Below are 25,695 nucleotides of genomic sequence, written 5' to 3' on the forward strand. Positions count from 1 at the left end.
AAAAGCAAGCTATCTGGATGTAGAAAAAGGCCCAGTTAATGAATGCTACAAAGTAACATTATGTAAAAAAATTGAAAATAGTCATAGAATAATATGTTGAAAAATATTAAGTTCTATAGCATTTCGAAAAGAATCAAAACCAATTCATAGTATATCGATACATAATTTAGACCTACAGTAAGATAGTATGTGAAATTAACATTAAAAAAGTCATACATGTCGAAAATAATTATACTGTAGTATGTTAAAACGTATGTCGAATATGTCATGAAAAAAGTCAAGGTATTAATTAAGTCATTGTATAGTATGTGGATAAATACTTAAAAAAATCATACGAATATGTCGAAATAAAATAAAATAAAAGGTCATTGTATAGTATATTGAAAAAATAAAAATAAAGTAAGTATGTAGGAATTATAAAGGCATAGTATAGTATGTTGAGGAAACAATTGTATTGTATATACAGGGTTCATACACTTTTTCACCAATGATTTCCATGACTTCTCCATGACCTTTACCTAATTTTCCATGACCAAAAAAATTACTCTTTCTCAGCGGTACCACTGACATCTTTTTATTTTAACATGATAAGCTGGAAAATAAGGTCTGCATATGAAACATGTTGTGCTAAAACAAATCAAATAGTAGGCTTACTAGCTCCTACAGACTAAAGCACTGTAGACTAGAGGGCGTGATTGTAAAAATCTCTCACCAGCAAAATACCTCGACAGTTAAATGCCATTTTACGTTTCATTACTATACGATACAGTATTTATTATCATTATAGTATTACTATTTCGGCGATTAGATCAAATATAAATTATATTTGATGCAACTTTGGTTACATTTCCATGACTTTTCTAAAACTTTGGGAAAAATATTGTTTTCCATAACTTTTCCAGGGCCTGGAATTTGCATTTTGAATTTCCATGACTTTTCCAGGTTTTTAATGACCGTAGGAACCCTGTATATAACAGTCATAGACTTCAGCGATTGTTAAGAGATGTTTTGACTCTACTTCTAGCCAGCCACATCATTTAACATTGAAAAGTTATTATATTGTCATTTTTATATTGTTTGTAAGATATAAATCCCTCCCCGGTCGACACAGAGCTGACCCACATAAAAGAATCCCAATTTCATCCCCCCTGTTTCATACCTCTCTCTGACTTTGGCGTCTTCAAAGGCAAAGCTCATGTGGCTGTTCTTGGTCAGTCCGAACTGATAAGCCTTCTCCAGAGCGGCCGGGGCCACAGCTGACGCACACGAGTCCTGCAGATTGGAAACAACACGTCAGGTACAATGAGAAGGTTTCAGAGCACGGCTCCCCCTGCCTCCTGTCAACAGGAACCTGAGCACCTGAGCACCTGAGCAGAACAAGCCAATCACAACGATAGGGTTTCTGCGTCTGATCTGCAGGGACTTAACAAAGACTTCTAGGTCACAAGCAATAGTTTATTATATGAACACAGACAAATGAAGAGTTCACAGAAGAATATATACAATAGATGTCTAAGTGTGCCTTGGATGTGCAATGAAAAAGATTACCATACAAAGCATTAAAGCAAGTTGTAGCATTTTAAAATTAATTCATTTGCCATCATCTTTCATCACGGTTTGTCTATTGCCTCTTCATCTCCAATCAGATACTGCCAAGGTGGATTTGGCTGACACAGTTTTTTTGACAATCAATGGTCCCTCCCACAGTTTGATCATCATAAATCCTGCCCATCTATCCTTTTAATCTTCAAACACCACAGTCTGATTTTCATTTGATCCTTGCTTCAGTTTGGCAGCGGGGTAAACAAGGCATTAGATCGTTTAACCCTTAGCATGTTCAGGGTGCAGTAATGCCGGGGGCCAGAAGATGTCAGTGTTGTAAAAGCAAAGGCGTTTCAGTTATGAGATTTTCTTTTTATTCCCTTTATACTACATTTTTCTTCCACTTGCTTTTAAAAAGAATTCCACCTCCTTCATTTATCTGTTTCCCCTTGTCCAAGTCTTCCTTCTGTTCTCCCATCTGCTCCTACTTCCTCTTCACTCTTTTTCTCTCGTATCCCCTCTCATCTCACTTTTCCCTTCTCCAGTCCTCTTCACCACACCTCTTATTATTTACTTCACTTCTTCCCTCCTTCAGGTGAACTTCTCTTTGCTCTTCTCAACTCTAAAGTCTCCTCTCCCTCTCGGCCCTCTAGATGTATTAGACTCCTTCCCTCTATGCTGACTGATCCTTTTCTTTTCACTTGAAGGCTTGTTTCCAATGGTTGTTATTTATTCTATCCACCACTATCTCCTCTTCAATTCTCCTGCAATGATCCCTCTTCATCTTCCTCACATTACGTACATTCCTGTCTGCTCCTCTCCTCCCATATTTACCCCCCACCTTCCTCTCTTGCTGCTTCCTCCCTCGAGTATCTTCCCAACTACTGATCTTGTAGACTCCCGTCCTATTTTCTCCTCTAACTCCATTCCTGTTACTTTCTCAACCTTCTTTAAGCCTCCTTTCTTTTACCACTCATTTTCTCTTTCTACCTTTCCCCTTTCTTACTTCTCTGACATTTGAAACCTTGCCAAATCACCTTTCCACCCATCATTCTCATCTATCCTCCTCTCTCCTTCATTCCCTGACCCTTCACCTCTTCTCCTCTCATCTCCTTTCCTCTCTCCTTTATATCTTAAGGTCTGATCTCCTCTACCTTCACCTACCATCTATCGTCTTATCCATTACCGACCTCTGCCTCCAGAAGATCTGGACTATAGACTATACAACCAGCACAGCCCCTATTAGACCCCCCCCCCCCCTCCCCTACACACACCACAACACAGACTATATCACCCCTTGCTGCTAAATACCAATCAACTATGTGCAATATGTGCTATATGTGCAATATATATATAAATGCCGTTAATAACTGTGTAACTTATAACTGGCTGCTAATCCTTAGAACCGTTACAATGTGTGTTTTTTTGTATTTTGTAAATTGTGTAACTTGCTGCAGTTAAATACCATCATACTATGTGCAATATGTGCTATATGTGCAATATATACATTACATTATATACATTAGCCATTAATAACTGTGTAATATATACCTGGCTGCTAAATCCTAAGAACTGTTACAGGATTTGTATTTTGGAAAGTATTTTTTCTATTATATCATAACTTAGTACTTTTTTTTCTTAACATAGGTAACATGAAGCTGTCTGTGGCTCTTTCCTGCTGTAACGATGCACATGTCCCCTCTGTGGGACTAATAAAGGTATTCTGATTCTGATCTTTATCCTTTCTCCATCATCACTGCTTCTCCATCTCCTTTCACGTCTTCTAACTCCACTTTTTGTCTTTACCTGTCCTCAATTAATCCCCCACATTTGACTTTTTGCCTCCGTTCCTCCAATCTGTACTTCCTTACTCATTTCTGGGCCTTTTCCCCCTGTCTTATTATATTTCTTAATAAGTACCAAAGCTTTTTGCCATACCTCCAGTGTCAGGGTGAGACAAAGTTAGAGAGAGAGGGACAGTGTGTGTGTGTGTGTGTGTGTGTGTGTGTGTGTGTGTGTGTGTGTGTGTGTGTGTGTGTGTGTGTGTGTTTGTGTGTGTGTGTGTGTGTGTGTGTCTTAATCTGCTCTCCTCTCTTGTTCCCTTTCAAGTGAAGACATTCTCCACACCGTGACCTTGCTTTGTTACAGCTGACACTCACCTCTTATCGTGCTCTGTCCTCATACCCTCTCCTCCTCCTCCTCCTCCTCTTCCTCCTCCTCCTCAACCTTCCTCTTTTTACTCTCTCTCTCGTTCTCCCCCTATCTAACAAAAGGGAGATGTCACTGGCTCGGGAGCTCTTTCCTTCCCTCTCCTTTCATTCTTCTGCCGCTTCCTCTCCTCCGTCTTTCCATTAAGCCAACAAAAGGCTCGCTCGCTCTGCTCAGAAAGACTCTCCCTCTCTTCTCTTCTTTCCTCCTCTTCCTCAATGGCTCACATCACCTTTTCTCTGTGCTCACGTCCATCCCCTCTCTTCCCTCCCTTTCTCTCATCCCCTCCGCGTCTTTCCATGAAGCGAACAATAGGAAGGCCGTCTTCCATTCACAGCGGCTGGTCTCTGGTTGGAGGTCACACCAATAGAATCTGAAGTAATTTAATCGGGATTACGTATAAGTGTGTGTGCCGTAGACACCACTCTGGAGAGATCAGAAGGCTGTGCTCTGCTTATTGTAGTTTTCACAGAAGCTACCCTTTTGACCTCTGGTAGTAATTAGCTCTAGCTACAACTGTTGTACTGCTGAACTCATGACCAATTTAAAGACGGTGCAGTGCAATGGTCCTTCAGCATATGCTAATAGTCACTAAATGGCTTAATAGTGTTTCAAAGACAGGTGTTGAATTCAAACAAGAAAAGCTTGAGGCCACTAATGCTGTCGATGCAAAAGCTGCACCAAGATCTTAAGTAGTACTCTTATGTAGTGAAAAGTACATTGCTGTGTAAACTAATCACCTGTAAAGCAATGCAAAAGCTGGAAAGAGAGTGGGTGGTGTGTAACAGCTCCTCACCATGAGAGTATTAAATGAGAAGGCTCTCACTTTTCTCAATAACCAATGTCAAGGGCTCTTGGGCAAAGCACTTAACCCCGAGCTGCTGGAGCAGAGCTGGTCAGGGCAACCAGCACAGAGCTGCTCAGGACAAATGTGAAGGAGGTAGATAAATAAAGCTTTTCTCAACAGACTTTCTCCTGGTGAAAAAGGAGTACATGGGTGAAAAATGCACCTTGCATGGAAGACAACACAAATGTATCTCCTGGGCTTTATGAATCTTTACCAGAAAGCTCTGATGAGACTATACCTGATTTTAGATTGAAAAGACAACAAGGTAAATGGAGGAAGCAAATGAAAAAGGGCTAAGGCTACAATGGTTGATGTTGTGTGTGAGTGTGAGTGTGAGTGTGTGTGAGTGTGAGTGTGAGTGTGAGTGTGAGTGTGAGTGTGAGTGTGAGTGTGAGTGTGAGTGTGAGTGTGAGTGTGTGTGTGTGTGTGTGTGTGTGTGTGTGTGTGTATTAAAGGACACATCCTGGGCTGTTCCATACTTGTCTTACTGTCAAAGAAACCTATGGAAAATCTAAAACTACAATGTATTGATCATGTATTGCTTCTGTAACCAAAGTGTGATAAGCACCTTCAGTGTTGATTTGAACATTGATTGATCACCATATATAACCAGCCTCATTCTTTAGACAGTGTGCATGTGTGTGCATGTGTGTGTGTGTGTGTGTGTATGTATACCAAGTCAGCGCTGGGCTCCGTTTTGGCGGTGGGCGGAGCTGCAGCAGCAGTGGGCGTGGCAGCAGGAGGGGGCGTGGCCTCCTGAGGGTCAGCAGTCAGGTGGAAAGGAAGCGCATTAGTGGCAGCCATGGCGACAGAGTTTATGACAAGCACACACTCCTCCAATCAGATACAGATAAGCAATGGTGTCATAAACGTGGAAGCTCAAAGAGGTTATTGAAGATATGCAGAACATGTGTGAGATTTTGTTACCTCAAAAAAGTCTGTTTTGTGGAGCTGAGAACGTGACCCATTTTACTTTTTAATGTGGATTTTTAGTGTGACCGAGAGAAATTAGAGAGCTGTGATTTAAAATGCTAATTAGATGGAGTTGTCATGATAACATCAATCAGATCAGGAAGTAAAATAAAATTACACTCAGATTCAGATTTCATGTTTTAAGAGGTTCACTGGAGCCTGTAAGGTCCTCCTAAAAGAGTCTCTTCAACCTCTACATTGGTGCCTCAAGAATCACAAGTAGAGAGTTTGTTGTAAAAGAAAAGTGGGAGATAAAGAAGCCTCTCTTTGCGAGCACATGCTGAGAATGTTATTTACTGACAGTTGTGCTTTTTCCTTCAGTCTGACAATATATTTTGCTGTGGATGAAAAATGCATGTTTACTGTGTGCAGAGCTGCGTCTCTGATGCAGCAGCAAAACAATACACATAGTAATTGTGTAAAACTCTGCTCTACACTGTCATTATAAAAAACTGTTTCATAATGATGTGTTTTAACTACATGATCCATTAAAGCACCAACATGCTGACTACTCCCTGCTGAAGGTGGACACTATTTCAAATGACTGTCAAATGAGTGTATCTGTCTCTACAAATCTAATCATAAAAGAAAATCGATTTAGATGTTATTAAATCACAAGGACTTCAAATTGGGTGATAATCAAGTAGTGTAGCCTGGTGTATCATCAGAGTAAGGCAGTGTCATATTTGAGACAGAATAAAGCAAAAAAAGAGACAATCTTTACAAAATGATACTTTACAATGGAGGCCAGCTTGTATTTGGTAAGCAAATGAAACATAAACCATAATTACTCACTGAAATATGGTGAACACGTACTTTCCACCTCAGTTTAACTATAAAGCTATATCTTCTCACAGCTTGTGGCCTACTCTATATCATAAAACAGAACTTACAGCCCATAAAGCAACAGACCACAGAGTTATAGCGGAGCTGCCCAAGCTCTCTGGCTCTGTGCTTCATGATCAATGTCCTTTGAGAGGTGTAGTTTAGCAGCTAACTGGGTAACTGATAAACTATGACTGCTTCAAGGCTTATCATACATTAAATATAAAAAAATACATCTCTTGTCTATCTCAATGCTAAGGGTATACATTGAATGACTCACTGCCCACCATCCTCTTAGCATAGTAGCTTAACGTTAGCGGAGAGTGTTTTGGCTCCTCTGGGCTCATAAAGCATACATGGCATGCACAGTTAGCGTAGCGTAGCGCCGTGGATCCGCACTGCATGACAGGCTGCCAGAGGTGGAGTTTAGTGGCTCAAGGCTAAAGGGACTATAAAGAAGAGTTAATGGTCTGTACAACTGCTATGTGATGAAGCGCTAAGCTAACAGGGCGAGGCCACGGCTGCATTTCATCAGAGAGAAATGAGTGTGCATTTGTGTGTGTGTGAGTAACAATCAAAGAAAAGAAAAGAAAAAATATGTGTTGGGAGTTATGTGCGCTTCTGAAAATGCATATTGGCTTATGTAGTTCCCTCACTGTACTGTGTATTTATATGTGACTTATGTGCATGTACTCTAAATGTGCCAACAGCTTAGAATAGGCCAACTAAACAAAAATATTGCCCAGTTAATTACTGCAAGTAAAAACCCTCCGGTGTAATATTAACATCCCTAACTTGCACATGACATTAAGTTTTAATACCTTAACACCTTCTGTTAAAAAAATATGAATGATGAAAGTTATGCCCATGAGTGTTTAGTATTCTAAGTGCGTGTGAACCCATGTTAATTTTTAACCACTTACAGCAGGAGGACCTGGGGCTGGTGTCGGGGTCAAAGGAGGACTGAGAGGCTTCGACACCTCCTTTTCCTCCTCGGGCTCCTCTTCCTCAGGCAGTGCAAGAGGAACTGGCGGAGGGGCGATGTTGGGGCACTGTCCGATTTCAGCGTTCTCAAAGGACACAGGCAGGGAGAAATCTGAGAGACTGAGAGATGGACCGACAATTAGATTTAAAATGACTGGGCGTTTAGCTGACACTGCAAGAGCACCAAAATAACATAGAAGTCCATCATGAAAATTAAAGGGACCTGTTAAGATGTGTTCAGATTGAGTGTTACAGTATCTTCATCAGTCACGTATATTTTCACCTTGCTATAAGATAGTCTCTTTGACTGATGTTTGCCCATTTGAATTTGATGCATACAGTGGATTTGCTGAGTATATTTATCCGAAACAAATTTGTAAGATTAAATTGTCACGCTTCACTGATCATCACCACTGTCACTGAGAAGACTAATGGTTTCTAGCAGTGGAAATGTGTGCCATATATGGGGCGAAGCCTGCGAGCTAGTTCAGGCAGTCAACTCGAGCACCAATGATACATTAACACGTGACGCGTCTCTCTTACAACCAACCAAACACAATCTCCTTAACTTGCCGCTCTATTTAAGCTGCCAGATCTGCCTGCCTCTGCCTCGCTAATGCTGCGGCGCTGTCACATTGCTGATGCGTTCACGTGCTGCTTGCCTGCCCCACCACCACCCCAGCTTCCACCTGTAGGCTCGGGGGATAGTTACAGTGTCTAATCATCACTCAATGTTCTAAGTAAATTACATGTCACTTGTTAGACGCTTTTATCCAAAACGACTTACATACTCAGTACTGTGGACAATCCCCACAGGAGCAATTTGGGGTGAAGTGTCTAGCCCAGGGACACAACGACATGCTGACTGCAGTGGGGTTTGAACCTGTGATCCGAACACCAAGGCTCTATCCACTGCACCACACGCCTCCGTGGAGTGATGAGGCCCGAGCCTAGACGCCAAACTCAACTATATGCTGCTCTAATAAACATATTAAGAACACGTGAGTTGCCTGACTGAAATGCTATATCTGCATCTGTTCATGTTTCCATCAACACAAAACAGACACAAACAAACATCCAAATAAAGGCCAGTCCTCATAGACCCAAGGTTAAAATGCCCAATTTTACAGCAGAAATGAACTAAGCCTGGTTCAAACATCTTAACATCTCAAAGTTATGCTTCTGCTCTGCCAGCGTCAGGCAGTGTTATTGCTGCCAACATTGAGCTAACAACAGCTCTTTAGAACATCCATAATTCATATATTCTAGGTTTTCATTCACTTTGTAATCAATCACAAAGCCTCTGAAATTTGTTTTGTGTGTAGTCTGAACACATCTTAACAAGATTAAGGGTCATGGCCACAGTACAGTGACTGACAAGGTTGCTATTACCATGGAAGGATTATGTATACGCGATAGAAAAAGGAAGTATAGTAATAAGAGTTATTTCAGATTCACTATAAGAATATAAGCTTAAAAGGACATTTAATAGAAATGAATGTAGTCCATCATCAGGGAGAGTGCTTAAAGTAAAACTCCAGAAAATAAATGGATTGATGAAGACTCACTGACAGATTGACAGATGTCTGAAGATGTAGAAGTTATAGTGTCAGGGTGATAGGGGTGAAGAGAGGTGAGCAATAGACAAACAGACACAAACATAAACACACAGAGATGAGAGTGTAATTTGAGTTATGAGTATGTTTATGATGTTGGACAGCTCTATTACTGCTGTTCGGGCAGAAAGAGGCACTGGCTTTATCATTATCATCATCATCACAGCCTCATTCATGACCTCCCGCAATCATATTAAGTACGTTTTAACCCAGCAGAGGATGAGGTCAAAACAAGGCCTGTCGTCCACTGCCAGAAAACGTAATTGGATAAACATCAGGAAAATGATGGAAAAATGCACGGTTTGAAGCAAGAGTATTCATACAGTGCATTTAAGGTGAACAGCTAAAGTTTAGTGAAGTGAGTTTAATTGGTGAGTTTTGCCTGTGTCAGTGTTTTAACGTGGTGAAATGCAAGGGCAGAGAAATATCCAACATCAAAAGCTGACTCTGTTCTTTTGCCCCATATTGATCTGGTGATGTCAGAGCCATATCACTTTGTGTCAAATTAAATGAATTGTTTCAGATAGTTCAAAGGAATCTGAAATGTAGTTCAGAGGGAAAAACAAACTGACTCGTTCATATTGCTAACAGATCTTTGCAAAAACACGTAAGAAAGGTGAGTCACTAGTATCTATGGTTGGATATGACATACCCACAGCAACATTAAACCTAATCACAGTGTTTCAACACATGGTAGTACAGTACAACCTCATTGCTAATAAAAAGGTTAGAAAACTGTCAAAAGAACTTTAATTTCACGGGAAGACTAGGGGTAGAGGAATGTGAGAATTTGGTTAGCGGTATTGTCAAATATCTGGTACAAACTACCTGAAGGTCCGCTGCAACTCTGACTACTTTTAAATCCAGGCTGAAGACTTTATTTTTGCTGCTGCTTTTAAAATGAACTATTCACATCTTACAGTGCACTGTAACTTTTATTCATGTACCTATATTATTCATGTTTTATTATCTTTGCCTTTTAATGTTTCTTAAAGTCTTTCATTTTTGTAAAGCACTTTGATTTGCATTGTGTTGAAAAGTGCTATATCAGGGTATATGCAGGAATCCTGAAGTCAAATGTAATACCTTTTAAGACCTTTTTTAAGACCTTTTCCATACATTTTAAGACCTCATCGCCACGAGTTTTAACCGGTTACATTGGCGACACACTTTACCTCACATTTACTATATACAGTATTGATTGTCCTTCCTCCTTATCTTCCAACCATTTGGACGCAAACTTGCATTTCCCCATAACGATGTTGTTTAACAACCGGCGTAAACGGACCTTCGCGCGCTATCAAGCAGTGAGCGTGCGATGTCCTGTTCAGATGACGTCAAATCCAACGGGATGCCATAAATAAACTACACAGAATCACACTACACACCTACGCAATGATTACATTTAGGCAAACTGTAGAATACAACCTCTTTGGACAAAATGTAATACCTTGGAAAATGCCGTTTAATACATTTTAATAGCCTTAATTTTCGCTAAATTGATTTATCAACTTTTAATACTTTTTAAGACCCCGCGGACACCCTGTATATAAATAAACTTGCCTTGCTAAGAGTTACAAGCTTTTAGGAAAAGCTTCTCTAGTTCGTTCTATTTGTTCTAATACAAGCATTTACATGCCCCTAAAACATATTGAACATTTTAATTAATACAATTAAATCTAATAAGGGAAACATGAAAAGTGCATGGCTCCAATCTGCTCTACAATATGGCAGTTTTATCTCTGAGCTTCAATCAACATACACCTGTTTTCAGATATAGAGAAGATAGAAGATGTTACGTACACAGCGTTGACCATGAGGTTCCATATGCATCCCTGGAATGGGATGTTGGCTCTGTTGGACGTCTGCTCTACTTCTGCAGGAATACCACCGAGGAAGACGCGCTTCAGGCTCACAGGCTGGTCGTTGGGGAGCGCTGCCTCCCTCTTGGCCTCCTCGTCCACCTGAACTGCAAAAGATCTGATGGGACGCAACGACCGAAAAACACAAAGTATTACATATATTTTTGCAGAGTAAAAGTCTTCAACAGGGACAAAAAACATACACAAACTCTGACCTGCCAGGCTGCCTCTCTATGCGCAGCGAGTGCTCTCTCCCATCATTCAGTGCGCCTTGCTCGGCTCGTCTGATGACACGACGCGGACTGTGGCTGCCGGTAAACATCAACACCTCCAGAGAGCCTTTGTTTAGCATGACTGAGAGGTAGGGCTGCAGGGGAGGGAGATTAAGTTTATCAGCTGTGGCAATCTGAACACACATACAACTCCCAGGACTCATAACTGGAGACAGGTGATTTAATGGGGAAGGTTGATGAAGGGAGTTGATTTGTAATATATACACTAACAGTATAACTTGAGTAAATGCCAATTCATCCAACACTAGTTAATGAAAAGGTTAGAGCAGAGGAGATATTAGATCGTATATATAATATTATATACTCGGCAAACAATTTGATGTTGAGCAACATTACCGCAGACGTTACCGCAGCATCCTGGCAAGGACAAGAAGATTCAGAGACAGTTTCTTCCCGCGGGCAGTGAGACTGTTACAAAATTGAACTGTTGAAACAACTTCAAACATTCATCTGCTACTCAGTAGTATGTATCTAATACCTAATATATATATATCATTCCAATAACTTGTATATAGACTCGTACTGCACTATTCCACATCATTACTTTATTTTATTTTATAACTATTATTATTTTTGTATTGCTCTTGCTCTTATTGTTATTATGTATTATGTTGCATTGTTGGAGAAGCCTGTGACATAAGATTTTCAACTACATAATTACTCTGTAGCTATGTCAGATTGACAATAAAGAACCTTGAACCTTGAACCTTGAACATTTGATATTTCCACATGTACTGAAAGCACTTTGTAAGTGTGCGTGTATTTGTTTTGAATATAACCTTTATTCAACCAAGACAACCTTGTAGAGATAAGGAAAAAAAAGTATTTTAAGGAGTCTCCTGGCCAAGGTACTGTAGGCAGTAAACACAGTGTCTTACTTGCTAGAAACATAACACTGATAACATAAAATGTCTAGCAAGGTCAGGAGTAAACAAAAATGCAATTATGAAATCATGAATAAAACTGCCAACAAGAAACAGATAAAGATCCCTCTTTAGAAAGCAGTCTTTAATGTGTCTGGAAAAATCTAGTAAGTGGACCTTGATAAGATTTCATAGTCAAACTTAAAAGACCAATTTAATACTAAAAAACAATAAAGGAATATGTCTGGAGTGTACACCCAAAGTCAGGTGTTTTCTTGTTGGTACCTGCGCCAAATGCTTTCAATTAATAAGGATCTAAATAATAAAAGTGAATCTGTTCCGTTTTTGTCCGACTATGATCACGCTATATTTATTTTGTGCCGGAATTTGATCAAACATTTCCACCTCTTGCAGAGCGCAGTACTTACAAGGTTTGTTTTAGAGGAGAAGAGAGAACAATAAGGACAAGGGGGAGGGGGGAAATATAAGAATTGAAGGGAGGGAATAAAGAGCAGAAAGTCAAAAGGTGAAAGGGGAGATGAGTGGGGAGAGGTGTGGGGCTATATTGAGTGAAATTGGGGGGAAATGAGAGCGGTAGGAGAGGAGTGGAGAGGAAAGGATAACAAGAGATGAGAGGAACAGAGAGGAGAGGATAATAGGGGGAAGAGATGAGAGGGCAGAGAGCAAAACAGCGCTGGAGACAGAGAGGAGAGAGGGAGACAGACAGAGAGGTGCTGGAGAGCAGCGGAGCAGGGTCAGGCTAATTTGAATTTTAATTCACTGTGTGCCAGAGGGCGAAGTGGGAGACAATTTACCACCTGAAAATGGAATTTCAATTTGAGGTCGGGGACAAATTGAACTGAGATGTAGCTACAACATGCCTCTCGCCGCGCCGCCTCGCACACGCACACATTTATACAGATACAAAAGGCACACACACACACACACACACACACAGACACATGTCACACATACAGACAAAGGCACACATTCACAGATAGACTCACACATGAATATATATAACGGAGGGTAGTGGCACACACATATAATCAGGAAGCCATATACGCAACAGAGTGTAGCTAACACATTATGCAAAGACCTAATACAGTCACAAGAAAAACACTCACACAGAAAGCAGACACACACATCCCTGCTACCTTTAGTATTTGATTATTTGTATTTATATGCATTTGTTTAAGCTTTGTGTTTTGTATGCCAAGTTCTGTGTAAGCTTGTAGGCAGCAGGATAAAAACGTTGTCTGAGATCAGCAAATGACGCAGGGTTTTTCTTGTTTGTTCAATATTTATGAACCAATCTAAAGACTTTATTGTAAAACTGTTTTGTAACGATACACCTTAGAGCCAACATCATGTTTTATGTATACTTTTGTGTTTTTCAATTTGCATTCAGAGCCAGAGGCTTTGTTAGGAGTTAGCAGCCGTGTGTAAGGCCATTCATAATCTCAGCATAAGAAAGAGCGTTTTAGGTTTACCAGGATACTTTTAGGGGGATTTGGGGGACATGTACACACAGTTTAGTCTGTATATTTAGACCACACGATCATAACAATAACAGCCCACAGAATATTTATCTGCAAATATAGTCATATTTTATTTTTGTGGTAGCTTTATTCTCTGCTCAAATGACAGAGGTCATCATTAAATGAATCAAATATCACTAAAAGACAGGACGGCACTCATGCTCAAGTTGATCCTAAGGTCTGGTTACCAAACATAAATACTAAATTGGAAAAATTGTTACTCAAATTGTAACCTTTTTTTATAGTTATAATGAAGCTTTAGAACAAACCTACTTCATTCCTTCTGGCTAGAGAAAGAAAAACAGGGTGTTTCTTTGTATAATGAGAGATTCTGGAGGTGTGAGTACCTCTCAACATCCAACATGGCGTCTTTCCACTTTATTTTAGTCCTCTCTCTTTCTCATTGTGTCCCTTTCTCTCTCCTTCTCTTTACCACACTCTTTCATCTTCCTTCTTTTTGCTCCATGTTTCCTTCTCATTTTCTTTTCCTCTCTTCTCTGTGACCATGTTCTCTTTCTGTCTAAAATCAACTCTCTCCATCTTTTCAGTTTTGTCCTCTCCTTTTCCCACATATCATTGATTTTATTTCCAGCTCTACTCTTTCCCCTCTCTCCTTCCTTTCACCTCTAAATCTCCCTCCTCTATCCCTCCATCCTTTGTCTCCGGTCCCCTTCTCTCTCCCCTGTCTCTGTGTCCCTCTCTAAAACATCCATTAGTCAGGGCCAAGTTGAGTTGATGGTGTTTTTAACCTCGCTTAACCTTTACCACACACACACACGCCCCACCTGCCAACATAGTTAGTAAAAATAGATTTATGCGCCCAACAACCAGTGATGATGGATAAGCTAGAGGTAACCCTCTGTCCTTTCCCTCACACACACATCCATGCACACTCATAAACCCCTACATACACTTCCAGTTTAGCATTCATGTGAGCAACACCCTCCCCAATGAGATACACACACACACATTATGCTAAAACACGCACGCACACATAAAAACATTGAAACAGGCACCCACACATACATGTATGCACGCACGCACACGCACACACACACACACACACACACACACACACACACACACACACACACACACACACACACACACACACACACACACACACACACACACACACACACACACACACACACACACACACACACACACACACACACACACACACACACACGTAATCATGTGCAAACAAAATACTTATGCACCAAATACATGGTGTTTCCAGCAGAGATAAAAGAATAGATTTGTTTATCCATCAGTGATTAGGATGAAAGAGGGCTGTATCAGTTAAGGGACTTCAAGCGTATGTGTGTGTGTGTATATGTGTGTGTGTGTGTGCATTGAGTGAAAGTGTTTTTAGCCCTAAGACAATCTAATCAGCATAGTTGCCAACAAACTCAAATCTCATTAATATGCACTCATGCACTTAAAGAAGAAATGTGTGTGTGTGTGTGTGTGTGTGTGTGTGTGTGTTTGTGTGTCTGCGCTTGCGTGGTCAGCAAAAGCTGAGATAGCTACTGTATGTATCTGTCAATGGAAATTTGTGAGTGTGTTTTGGATAAAAGACAATCCAATTAGCCTAGTTGCCAAAACAGTCAAATCTCATTAATATGCACTTATGGAAACGCCATCCACTTAGGGAGAGGGGTGCATTATTAGGGTGTGTGTGAGTGTGTGTGACCCACCTCTCCAGACTGCCTGCGTCTCCTCTTAGTGCTGAGGAGGTTTGAGTTGCGGGCCTGTGGTGGATCAATTATCAGAAAAAAAGACACACAACAGAGAGTCCTTGGTCAGTCTATCGGAATTAACAAAATCATTTGTTTACAAGCAAGTACACAATTACACTTGTATAAACAAAATATCATTCAATAAATAATTTATACTGATTGTATTTAATTTATTAAAATTATGATGATTTTCATTTCAAGAAAATCTAATTGTGGCCCAAATAATTACAACAAAATCACTAAGTTGGTTCCAAAAACTTCCTAAAATTAGAAGGATAAAATGGACAAGTAAAAAATAAAAATAAAATGCTGTGATAATGAGAGTGAGTCACAGCTTGGTCACATAAAAGATGGGATCCCGACCTGCTTGATGACAGGTGAAGCCCCGCCCACAGCCAGCAGGATGGTCCCAGTGTCGGCCAGAGTGCTGAACGACAGGCTGATCTCCGTGCCGACCGCCATCGACAGGCCGCCCAGCTCCATGTAGCCCGGCTTAGAGAAGCTGACCGTGTACAGGTTCTACGAGACAGAGATTAAAGGTCCCCTGTTATACTGTTTTTCATCAATATATTACAGGTCTCAGATATATACAAAACATGTCTCTGAAGTGTTTGGCTCGAAATACCAAACAGATCATTGCAGCATCCCATAATCCCCTCTGTTTCAGCCCTGTTTCAAAAGTGCTGATTCTCTGTCTGTTACTTTAGATGAAAATAAGGAGCCACTCCCCACGCCCCTCTGAGAGATATTTGGTTACAAAGAACTCAATGGTGCTCTAGGAGGAGATTCAGGTGATAAGGTGGGGGGGGTTACCTTGGTTGCTGATTGGCTAATGGTTACACAAGCCAAGAAATCGTTATGACATCATAAAGTGGCCAAAATCAGCTCATTTTCAGACAGGTTTTTATAAAAATGGATCAGGACAAAAAGTGAGAGAATCTTTTTTCCTTAAACTTTCAGAATCTACACAGAGGGGACATATGTTGATGTATAAAAGACATGATAAAGTGGGTTTTGCATAATAGGTGATAGTTTTAGTATTAGTAGATACATTGATTAGACCTAAACTTTACAGAGGATACAGAAGAAAAAGTAAAATAGTGTTTGAAAAGCAGTGAAGAAAGGTCAACCAAGTCAAGGCTTTACTCTTGAACTTATAGTGGAAATACTAACACAGAGACACCCACACAATCAGACACTCTCATCCTTGTAGCGTAGCAGAGCCATTGGTGAGGGAAAGAAAAAGACAGATAAGAGAAATAAAAAGACCTTCACTCTACATACAACCCTGGGCCTTTATCACCCTCTATACAGTCTTTATACGCAGCGACCATGGCTGCACGTTTGTACAAATGAATGGCACTAGTGTTTAGAAATCCTTGTGAAGTCCTTGTAAGCTTTTAAATCTGCAATGTAGAGTCAATGGTAGTGTTTATGAAGTGCATTGAGGTTCAAAGGATGTGCGTTCTTGTTAGGATTGTATAGATTCTAGATAGTTTGTTTGTTTACACGGAATAAAGAAAACTAAAAATGTACTGAAATGGTTTCGTGCTTAGGCCATTTGTTTACTGTGTAGCAAAAGCTTACAAAAAAACCAACTTGTATCTCTACGATTTACACAAAGATACTAACTTTATACAGTATGTATACAAAGTGTGAACCATAGGTCATACATGTCATGGGCATAAAGACGTATATCTATGTTGCACATTTATTATCCATGCACATGTTCACTCACCTTCTATATAAGGACATTATGAGGAGTTTACACACGCATGATAAATCACTTAAACAGCAGTATGCAACATTATAAGTAGACAATCTTAATACTATAATACAGAAAGGTTTTAGCAGATCTGTGCTATGCAAATCCACACTGCAGATGGTTCATTTTACATATGTGACATGCTCTACCAACTCTGTTAAAATATCAACTTTGAGAAACATTAACCCTCCTATTGTCTTCGTTTCCCCCTTTACTTTGGTGTTCGCGGTCAAATTTGACCGGTCCTGTTTTAACTGCTATTACATTAACACAAAAACCATTAATCATCACCAAATTTCATTTAACACCCTTTTAAACTGTAAATATTGATTCATATACATGAAAAACTGCAGTGAATATACAAAGAATAGACACTGAACATGTATTGTTGCGTGTGCCAGGTTTGATCCATGTGGGGGGATGGGCACATAAGAGCGGGACATGTGTCAAATTGTTCTGTGTGTGTGTGTGTGTGTGTGTGTGTGTCTGTGTGTGTGTGTGTGTGTGTGTGTGTGTGTGTGTGTGTGTGGTGTGTGTGTGTGTGTGTGTGTGTGTGTTTGTGTGTGCCAGGTGTGATTCACATGGGGGGATTGGGCACATAAGGGGGGGGGGGGAACACATCTAGAGTATGTGTGTGTGTGTGTGTGTGTGTGTGTGTGTGTGTGTGTGTGTGTGTGGGTGTTTGTTTTATCTGATCCGGATGGTTACTAATTCCTTTTCTTTATGGCGGTCATTTTTGACCGGGAACACCATGGGTGTTACAAAGTTGACTAAATCATCCAAAATGCAATGAAAGTGATGATCAGCAATTTGATATGTTCAAATGTCTACTGTGAAGGATATCATAAAGCCTTAATGCAATCGAATGTAAAACAAAAAAGTTATGATTGATGAAAGTAGTAAATCGGTCAGATTTGACCCGAAGACAACAGGAGGGTTAAAGGAATTTAATACTGTTTCCTTGATAAGTATAACAGTGCAAGCAGACAGTAAAACCTCTGTAATATAATCTGAGTGTCTTGAGAGTTTAAATACACTGTAAAGCCATCAAAAAGTGGAAACTCCTACCTCTGCATTACATCCTTTGGTGACCCCGGTATAATCTGAGCTGCTGAGGAGACTGTAAGGAGTCCTGGAGACTTCAATCTCCCGAAGACAGCCAGCATACCGCTTCAGAGTGACCTCTGACCTATAAAGAAATTATAATCATTTCAATAAAGAAGACATTTCAAACTCAGTGGAATTTCCTGTCTCTCGGCAGTGAAATGTAATGAGAAAAAAAGCAGGATTTCTGCAGCAGTGAAGCTATTGCATCATGTACCCAGAAGCAGAGTCGGGCGTCAACAACAAGAAGAGTTTGAAAATGTCGTTTGTCCATATTAATAAAGCAGGATTTATTATATTAATCAGTTTTAGGCAGCTGATTTGTGTGTGTTGTCAGGTTTTGTCCATTTGGCCGTATTATTCAACAGTAAATGGACGAACAAATCCATTTTTTGACTGTGATCACCCTGAACATGTCCTAGCAGTATAATGCACCTTTGTAATTGTTTTCTGTGAATTAGGGCTTTATTTTTTGTAGCTCAGCAAAAAACTGTTACTTGCAGTGACACTTTGATTTGCATCTCAAATACATTTTGAATATGATTATGGCGATGGGGCCTGTAGGGCAGAGTCATAAATGTGAGGAATCCCACCTAAATGTTGCTGAACAGACAAACGTCAAATTTAGATTAAGAAAGGAGCAAATAGAGAGAGTGATTTCCAGCCGCCGCGTGGAGGAGCCAAGATACAAACACACGCACGCACGCACGCACGCACACACACACACACACACACACACACACACACACACACACACACACACACACACACACACACACACACACACACACACACACACACACACACACACACACACCACACACACACACACACACACACACACACACACACACACACACACACACACACACACACACACACACACACACACACACACACACACACAATGGGCTGCACAGCGTCATTAGCATGGCTAGCCTCATGCAGAGGGAAATATACAATAAGTATTCACTACATGTCTGAATATAAGATGTATATATTCATTTATTTACCTGGCTGTCATGCTGTCAAGACAAAACATGATATTAAAACATTAGGACGCATTACAAATACAGTTCACCCAATGAATTGTCTAAACAAAACTTTTTTTTTAACTCAACCTTCTTGCAAATAAATGATACAATGACAAGTTAAATGTGTAAAAACAGCTATAGATTTTCATTTAAATACTGATAAAGACTTTTGCATTCGCAAATGTTCCAAACTGTGAATTTAATATTACAGCAATAAAAAATCTTACCTTGGGAGAAATGTTTTAAAAGGTCAGAATTACAAAGACTCATTTTCATTGTCTTCAAAAGATCCTGCTTTAAGAGGACAACAAATGACCCTGTATATGAAACATTTATACACATCATGGCCTTTGCAATAAAAACATCAAGTGCTGTGTATGCGAGTGTCTAAATGTGCACATTAGAGTGTTATAACTGTGTGTGTGTGTGTGTGTGTGTGTGTGTGTGTGTGTGTGTGTGTGTGTGTGTGTGTGTGTGTGTGTGTGTGTGTGTGTGTGTGTGTTTACCTATAGTTTCCAATGGTAGGCAGCCCTCCAAAGTAGATCTTCTGGTGTTCTTTGAGGTTCAGACCTGTCGCCGCGCCCTGAGACGTCGTCACTATTTTCTCCTCAGCACCGCTGTCGATGTCCACTACGGTCACCGTGGCTTTGAAAACAATTAAAAAGGAAAACAGTTACAGAAAAGGCAGAGAAAATGTACTTTAAAATTGTAAACCTATATATTTTTTTATTAACATTAAACTCAAGTTTTTTTATGTTGCTTGTAATTGTTTTCTTTGCTGTGGAACCATATCTGTTGTGCATGCAAATGTTGACTGTTTATTCATTTGCATTGGTCTTTCTTGAAGAAAAGAAGATAAACATGTATAGTTTGATGTTATCTAGGCTAATAATACAACACATTATTGGTTTTACACATTATATTTTAGGTTATCAGTTATCATTTATACTCTACATAATAATTAGCTTTTTAAGACTGTTGTTGTTGCTGTGCTTACCTTGTTTCTTGTTCCGTGACATGGTGAGGGACTTCCAGTGTCCGTCGTTGTGCCGGCTGGCTGAGAGGGCGCTGCCGACTCCTGAGCCAAGGTCAAAGTTCACCTTCACCTTCCCCTCGGACAGCTCCAGAGACATGAAGTCCTTCTACAGTCACAGCAGAGGAAAAAGGATTTTGACATTTAAAATCAATAACAGTCCAATAACAGCATTGTGCAGCAATAAGATAAACATTTGATTTAAAGTTTATCCTAGGGCTTAATATGTTTAATTACCCAGAAGGTTGAAAAGGTTTTTGAAATGTGGTTAAAACATGAATATGAGACAATTAAAATTGGGTTTTGTTATATAAAATAGGAGCACATTCTGGGTATTGATCTTAAAAGAATTATGAATTTATGCAGCTACAATTTGACTTAACTTTGTAAATCTAGACAGTTAAAGCAGCCGCTTACACCGACATATGGAAAGAAAACTAAAGTCTCTGGCCTCTGTGTGTTTGTTATTGTTTCTTGGAACTTTTGCTGTAAAAAAAGAAGGTGACTTTTTGCATATTCTTAAGGATTCTACACTAGGATGGTACCTGCAAAATATGTATTACATGAGGAAAGAAAAGTTTCTCGCTGCCATCAGCCCTGACATTTACATTGGTCATAATCACTTTAGTTCCTTTCACTTAGTTGAACACATACCATATCTTCAGTAGCCAGATACATGAGCAGGGATTCGGAGGAAAATGTGCGGAACTTAAAGGTCACGCTGGAAACATTTGGGTTCCACCTGGTGGGACGTCCCACCGCGGCGTAGCCCTCCCCGTCCAGCTGAACCGTCCCCTCCACATCCGACCGCTGGGGGCTAAAGGAAGTAAAGATAACAAGTATTTCATTTGACTATCGCTCTTTTATAACCGTGCAACTGTCAAAGGAGTTTGAAATGTAACATAAAATTAATTGCAAAGACGATGAATATTTACAGATCCCAAAAATAAAAGATTCAAGATTGTTTTCAAGATTCAAGGCTTTTCTTGTCATTTGTACATAGTACTACAGTGCAGTTATGACAATGAAAATCTTAGGTCACAGGCTCCTCTAACAGCGCAACACAATAAAACAGATAAAATAGTGCAAGTAAATAAATAAAATAGAATATAGTAGAAATAGTGCAGAATAGTCTATATACAAGTAATTGGAATATTGATATATATAAGTTGCAAACAGATGAATGTTATGGATAACTTTGTGTTGAAATGTACCTGACGACACATCCTTTACAGTCTCCCTGTCTCTCTCTGTAGTTCCACAGTCCAATAGGTTTCCCGTCCAGGAAGGTCTCCCCCATGCAACCTGTGAAGGTGTTTGTTCTCACTGCGTCCGCTTTCTGAAAAAGATAAGAGGAAAATTATGATTAACATTTTTCTTTTAGCACTTTATTTTTGAAAGTTTTCATTATAAGTGCTTTACAAAATAAAAACAAAAGACATTTAAGAATAAATACAGCATAAACACATTATTAAATGGCATTTAAAAACAGGCATTTAAAAGCAAAGATAATGACATAAATAAATAAAATAAATAAACACAGCAGGTACAGAATACATGAATAAAAGGCATACTGCAGTGTGAGTATGAACAGCTCAATTAAAAGCAGCGGCAAATAGATATGTTTTTAGTCTGGATTTGAAAATAGGAAGTGTTTCAGCGGACGTGCACGATTCGGGCAGTTTGTTCCAGATTGTCGGGGCATACTGTAATAGCTAAATGCTGCTTTTCCATGTTTAGTTCTTATTCTTGGAACAGAGAGCAGACCCGACCCAGAGGACCTGAGACTCCTGGATGGTTCATAGTTATGCAGGAGATCGTTTATATACCTCGGTCCTAAGCCATTTAGTGATTTAAAAACTAGCAATAGTATTTTAAAATCAATTCTTTGGTCGACTGGAAGCCAGTGTGAAGACTTCAGAACCGGACTGATGTGATCCAATCTTTTAGTGTTTGTGAGGACTCGAGCAGCAGCGTTCTGAATCAGCTGCAGCTTTCTGATGGATTTTTTCGTGAGCCCTGGGAATACACTATTGCAGTAGTCGAGTCTACTGAAAATAAAAGCATGGACAAGTTTTTCTCAATCCTGTTGCGACATTAGTTTTTTAATCCTAAATATGTTCTTCAGGTGATAGTATGCAGACCTACTGTAATGACTGTTGTAATGTGACTGTTAAAATGTAGGTCTGAGTCCATCACTACACCTAGATTTCTAGCTTTATGAGTTACTTTGTAGTCTGCCGACTGAAGCTCTGCGATTACTTTTAATCGGTCCTTCTTTGCTCCGCTTTTTGTTTGTTCAATTGGAGAAAGTTCTGAGTCATCCAGTCATTGATGTGCTCAATGCACTTGCTCAGTGTTCTAATCGGAGAGTAGTCTCCCGGTGTAATTTAAAATAAATCTGGGTGTCGTCTTCATAGATGTGATAGCTTAGATCGCTCTTTTTAATAATTTCAGCCAGTGGTAGCATATAGATATTAAAAAGCAAAGGTCCTAAGATGGAGCCTTGAGGAACACCGCATGACATATTTGTCAGGGTTGATTTGTAGTTGCCTATTGAGACAAAGTTTGTTCTGTCCTTTAAGTAGGAACTAAACCAATTTAGAGCTGTTGCTGAAACTCCCACCGAGTTTTCTAGACGGTCTAGCAGTATGTTGTGGTCAACAGTATCTATGGGCAGCGCTGAGATCTAATAATACTAACACTGATATTCTGCCACTGTCTGTGTTCAAATGGATGTCATTTAAGACCTTAACAAGAGAAGTCTCAGTGCTGTGGTTTGGTCGAAAGCCCGACTGAAACACATCAAAACCGTCAGTTTAAAAACATGAAATGACTCAACTGTTGAAAAACAACTTTTCAATCAATTTGCTTAAAAAGGGAAGGTTTGATATTGGCCTGTAATTATTCATTACGGTTGCGTCTAGGTTATGCTTTTTTAGGAGCGGTTTAATTACTGCAGTTTTCAGGGCCTGTGGAAATACACCCGAGTGGAGAGACTTGTTTACTATGTGTAGTATATCTGAGGCCAAGCAGTGAAAAACAGTTTTGAAAAATCCTGTCGGGATGATGTCGAGGCTACAGGAGGAGGATTTCAGATGTTGAATAATGTCTTCCAGGTCTTTAGCATTTATCAGACGGAATTGTGTCATGATGTCTGGATTGACTTTAGGTGGACACAGGGACAAAACATTTGCTGTACCTGATACCGAGGAACTGACTGCTTGTCTAATTTTCATGATTTTGTCAGTGAAGAAGGAGGCAAAATCATTGCAGGCCCTGGTGGATAGAAATTCAGAAGCTACCGACACTGGGGGGTTTGTTAATCTGTCGACGGTAGCAAACAATTCACGTGAGTTGTTTTTATTTTTGGTAATGATTTCAGAGAAGAACGATTGTTGTGCTTTTTTTTTTAAAGAAAAATCATACAGAATGTCATTGAGCAGTCAAGTACATATCAAATCAAATATACCCCCCACCTCCACCCCCACCCCAGCATGAAAGAAAAACAAATGAACACATACAAAGCAAACGACAAACAAAAAGGCAAAATATATACAACACCTACAATATTGCTTTAGAAATGTTAGTAGCCCAGATTTCAGCAACACTCAAATCTATACACAATCATCTTAAAAGAGTTAAATCCAGCTTGCGCTTCTCTACGTGTGTGATCAATGGCTGCCAGGCCTTATACAATCTATCAGTAGATCCCTTCAGAGTGGACCGGATCTTCTCTAGATGCAAAAACTGCAACAGATCTCTTATCCAGTGAGTATGAGGATTAACATGGTTTGACAGATTTCTTGGTGTTCCACACAGAGAAAGAGAGCGACAGTTACCTTGACGGTGCCGAGTATCCCTCCCACAAACAGGTAGGCGTTCTGGTCCACGTCCAGGATGGTGAAGGTCGTGGGCGAGTTGGCGCTGGCGGGGGTCGGCATCATACCCGCCATGGAGCCCTCCAGAGGATAAACTGATATGGTGCCATTCAACCCATTACTGAGGACAGAGAGAATTAGAGGGAATGTGTTGGGAAAATACTGAATGTACTCTTCCAATATCAGAGTAGCACATGATAACAAAGGCCCTACGTAGGTGTGCACGTAACAGGATGTAGGATTACCTAGAAGAAGCTCATGAGACACTGTGTTGAACATACAATAGCTATGTTCCAACGATTAAACATGATGATTCAGCCCCTAGGGAGATAGGCATATGACTGTCATGTTTATTGCTTACGTGGGCCTTAGCTAATCTGAACTAAACATTGTATCCTGCTTTGAACCGGTATTCCTCCATCTTGTGACTGTGTATACAGTATAAAGCATGAGAAGGACAATGTTCTGGGAACTAGTTGTACCAAATGCTCTGTATGTGATGACTACTTCCATTCTTGCAAGGATAATAAATACATGTTCCTGATTATTGAAGCTCAAGCCGGTGACGAGTGATATTTGTCTAATATAATGGGTTCCATGTTATTATGTTCTTGTATTTCCTCAGAGATATTCTCAGTGACTGAAGATGTTGGAGCCTCTTGGAATCAGTTTTTATGAACTCTCGGTGATAAAGATGAATGATAGAAACACGTAGTAGTCGTAGCAGGGGAACCTCTGAGCTGTAAAGTGAAATTAATCTCCCACCTTGGAGTTAGTTTTCAACGCAGAAACTGCATTTCTGTGTCGAGTAGGGGGACATTTTTAAGACTTATAGTCTGCATGCTCGCGTTGAAAAAACACATTTGGGAAATCTCTCAGATGTTAATACATAGTGCAGGTGGGATGTCGCCTTGGTGTGAGTGGTTCTCGTGTTGGATGGTCTGCTCCGTTTTGGCTTTCAGAGAGAGAAACTGGTTCCACTAGATCACACTGTATCTATGTAATGATGTGCCACACCGTCAAGGCCTCAGCTCTTGATCGCTCAAGTGAAACAACATGTTTTCTGCTGCAGCATGAATAAAAGGATGTCATATGGTTGTTGGGTTACGTTTACTTGTATCTGTTGTTGATTGTTAGATTCGGCTGTAGTGAAGGTTAGGTGAATATATCAGTTGTTTCATGAAATATTTGATATCAAACATCATTCCTAGAACTTCAAAACATAAAGGTAGAAGCAAAGAAAAACAAAATATGCAACCTTTGTTTTATATTAGTAAAATGTATACGAAATCCTTCATGTTAAGAGAATATTGTACAGTATTTCACTGTTTCTATCTTAGGCTCTAAATACATTTATTTTCGAGAAGCAGAAAGCCAAAAATAATAATTAAGCAAAAGAGCGGCTTAATACTCTCAAAATAATAAAGAAAAAGTAATACAATTAATACGTGTTGATACTGTAATGATTAAAGTGTATTTGTTATTTTTATCGTAATTGAATTACATTTTTGTTTGAACTTAAAATGAAAAATAATTAAATAATACATTTTGAGATGTGCATTTTCTTGGGCTGAAGCCAA

At 39.7% G+C, this 25,695-nt stretch overlaps 1 protein-coding gene across 1 annotated transcript in view; it reads right to left on the reverse strand.

Annotated features, from left to right (window-relative positions):
* Positions 1-25,695, reverse strand: part of LOC117486949 (laminin subunit alpha-2-like) — a 189,440-nt gene that overhangs the window by 4,874 nt on the left and 158,871 nt on the right. Inside the window, 14 exon segments of the mRNA XM_034135550.1 lie at positions 1,160-1,272; positions 5,273-5,353; positions 7,318-7,498; positions 10,798-10,974; positions 11,072-11,223; positions 15,257-15,310; positions 15,662-15,817; positions 18,132-18,252; positions 19,181-19,192; positions 19,708-19,846; positions 20,199-20,343; positions 20,889-21,051; positions 21,449-21,573; positions 24,077-24,236. Of these exon segments, the coding sequence (XP_033991441.1) occupies positions 1,160-1,272; positions 5,273-5,353; positions 7,318-7,498; positions 10,798-10,974; positions 11,072-11,223; positions 15,257-15,310; positions 15,662-15,817; positions 18,132-18,252; positions 19,181-19,192; positions 19,708-19,846; positions 20,199-20,343; positions 20,889-21,051; positions 21,449-21,573; positions 24,077-24,236 (1,779 nt within the window).

This window comes from Trematomus bernacchii, unplaced genomic scaffold (genome assembly GCF_902827165.1).
Source record: "Trematomus bernacchii unplaced genomic scaffold, fTreBer1.1, whole genome shotgun sequence".
Taxonomy (NCBI): Eukaryota; Metazoa; Chordata; class Actinopteri; order Perciformes; family Nototheniidae; genus Trematomus; species Trematomus bernacchii.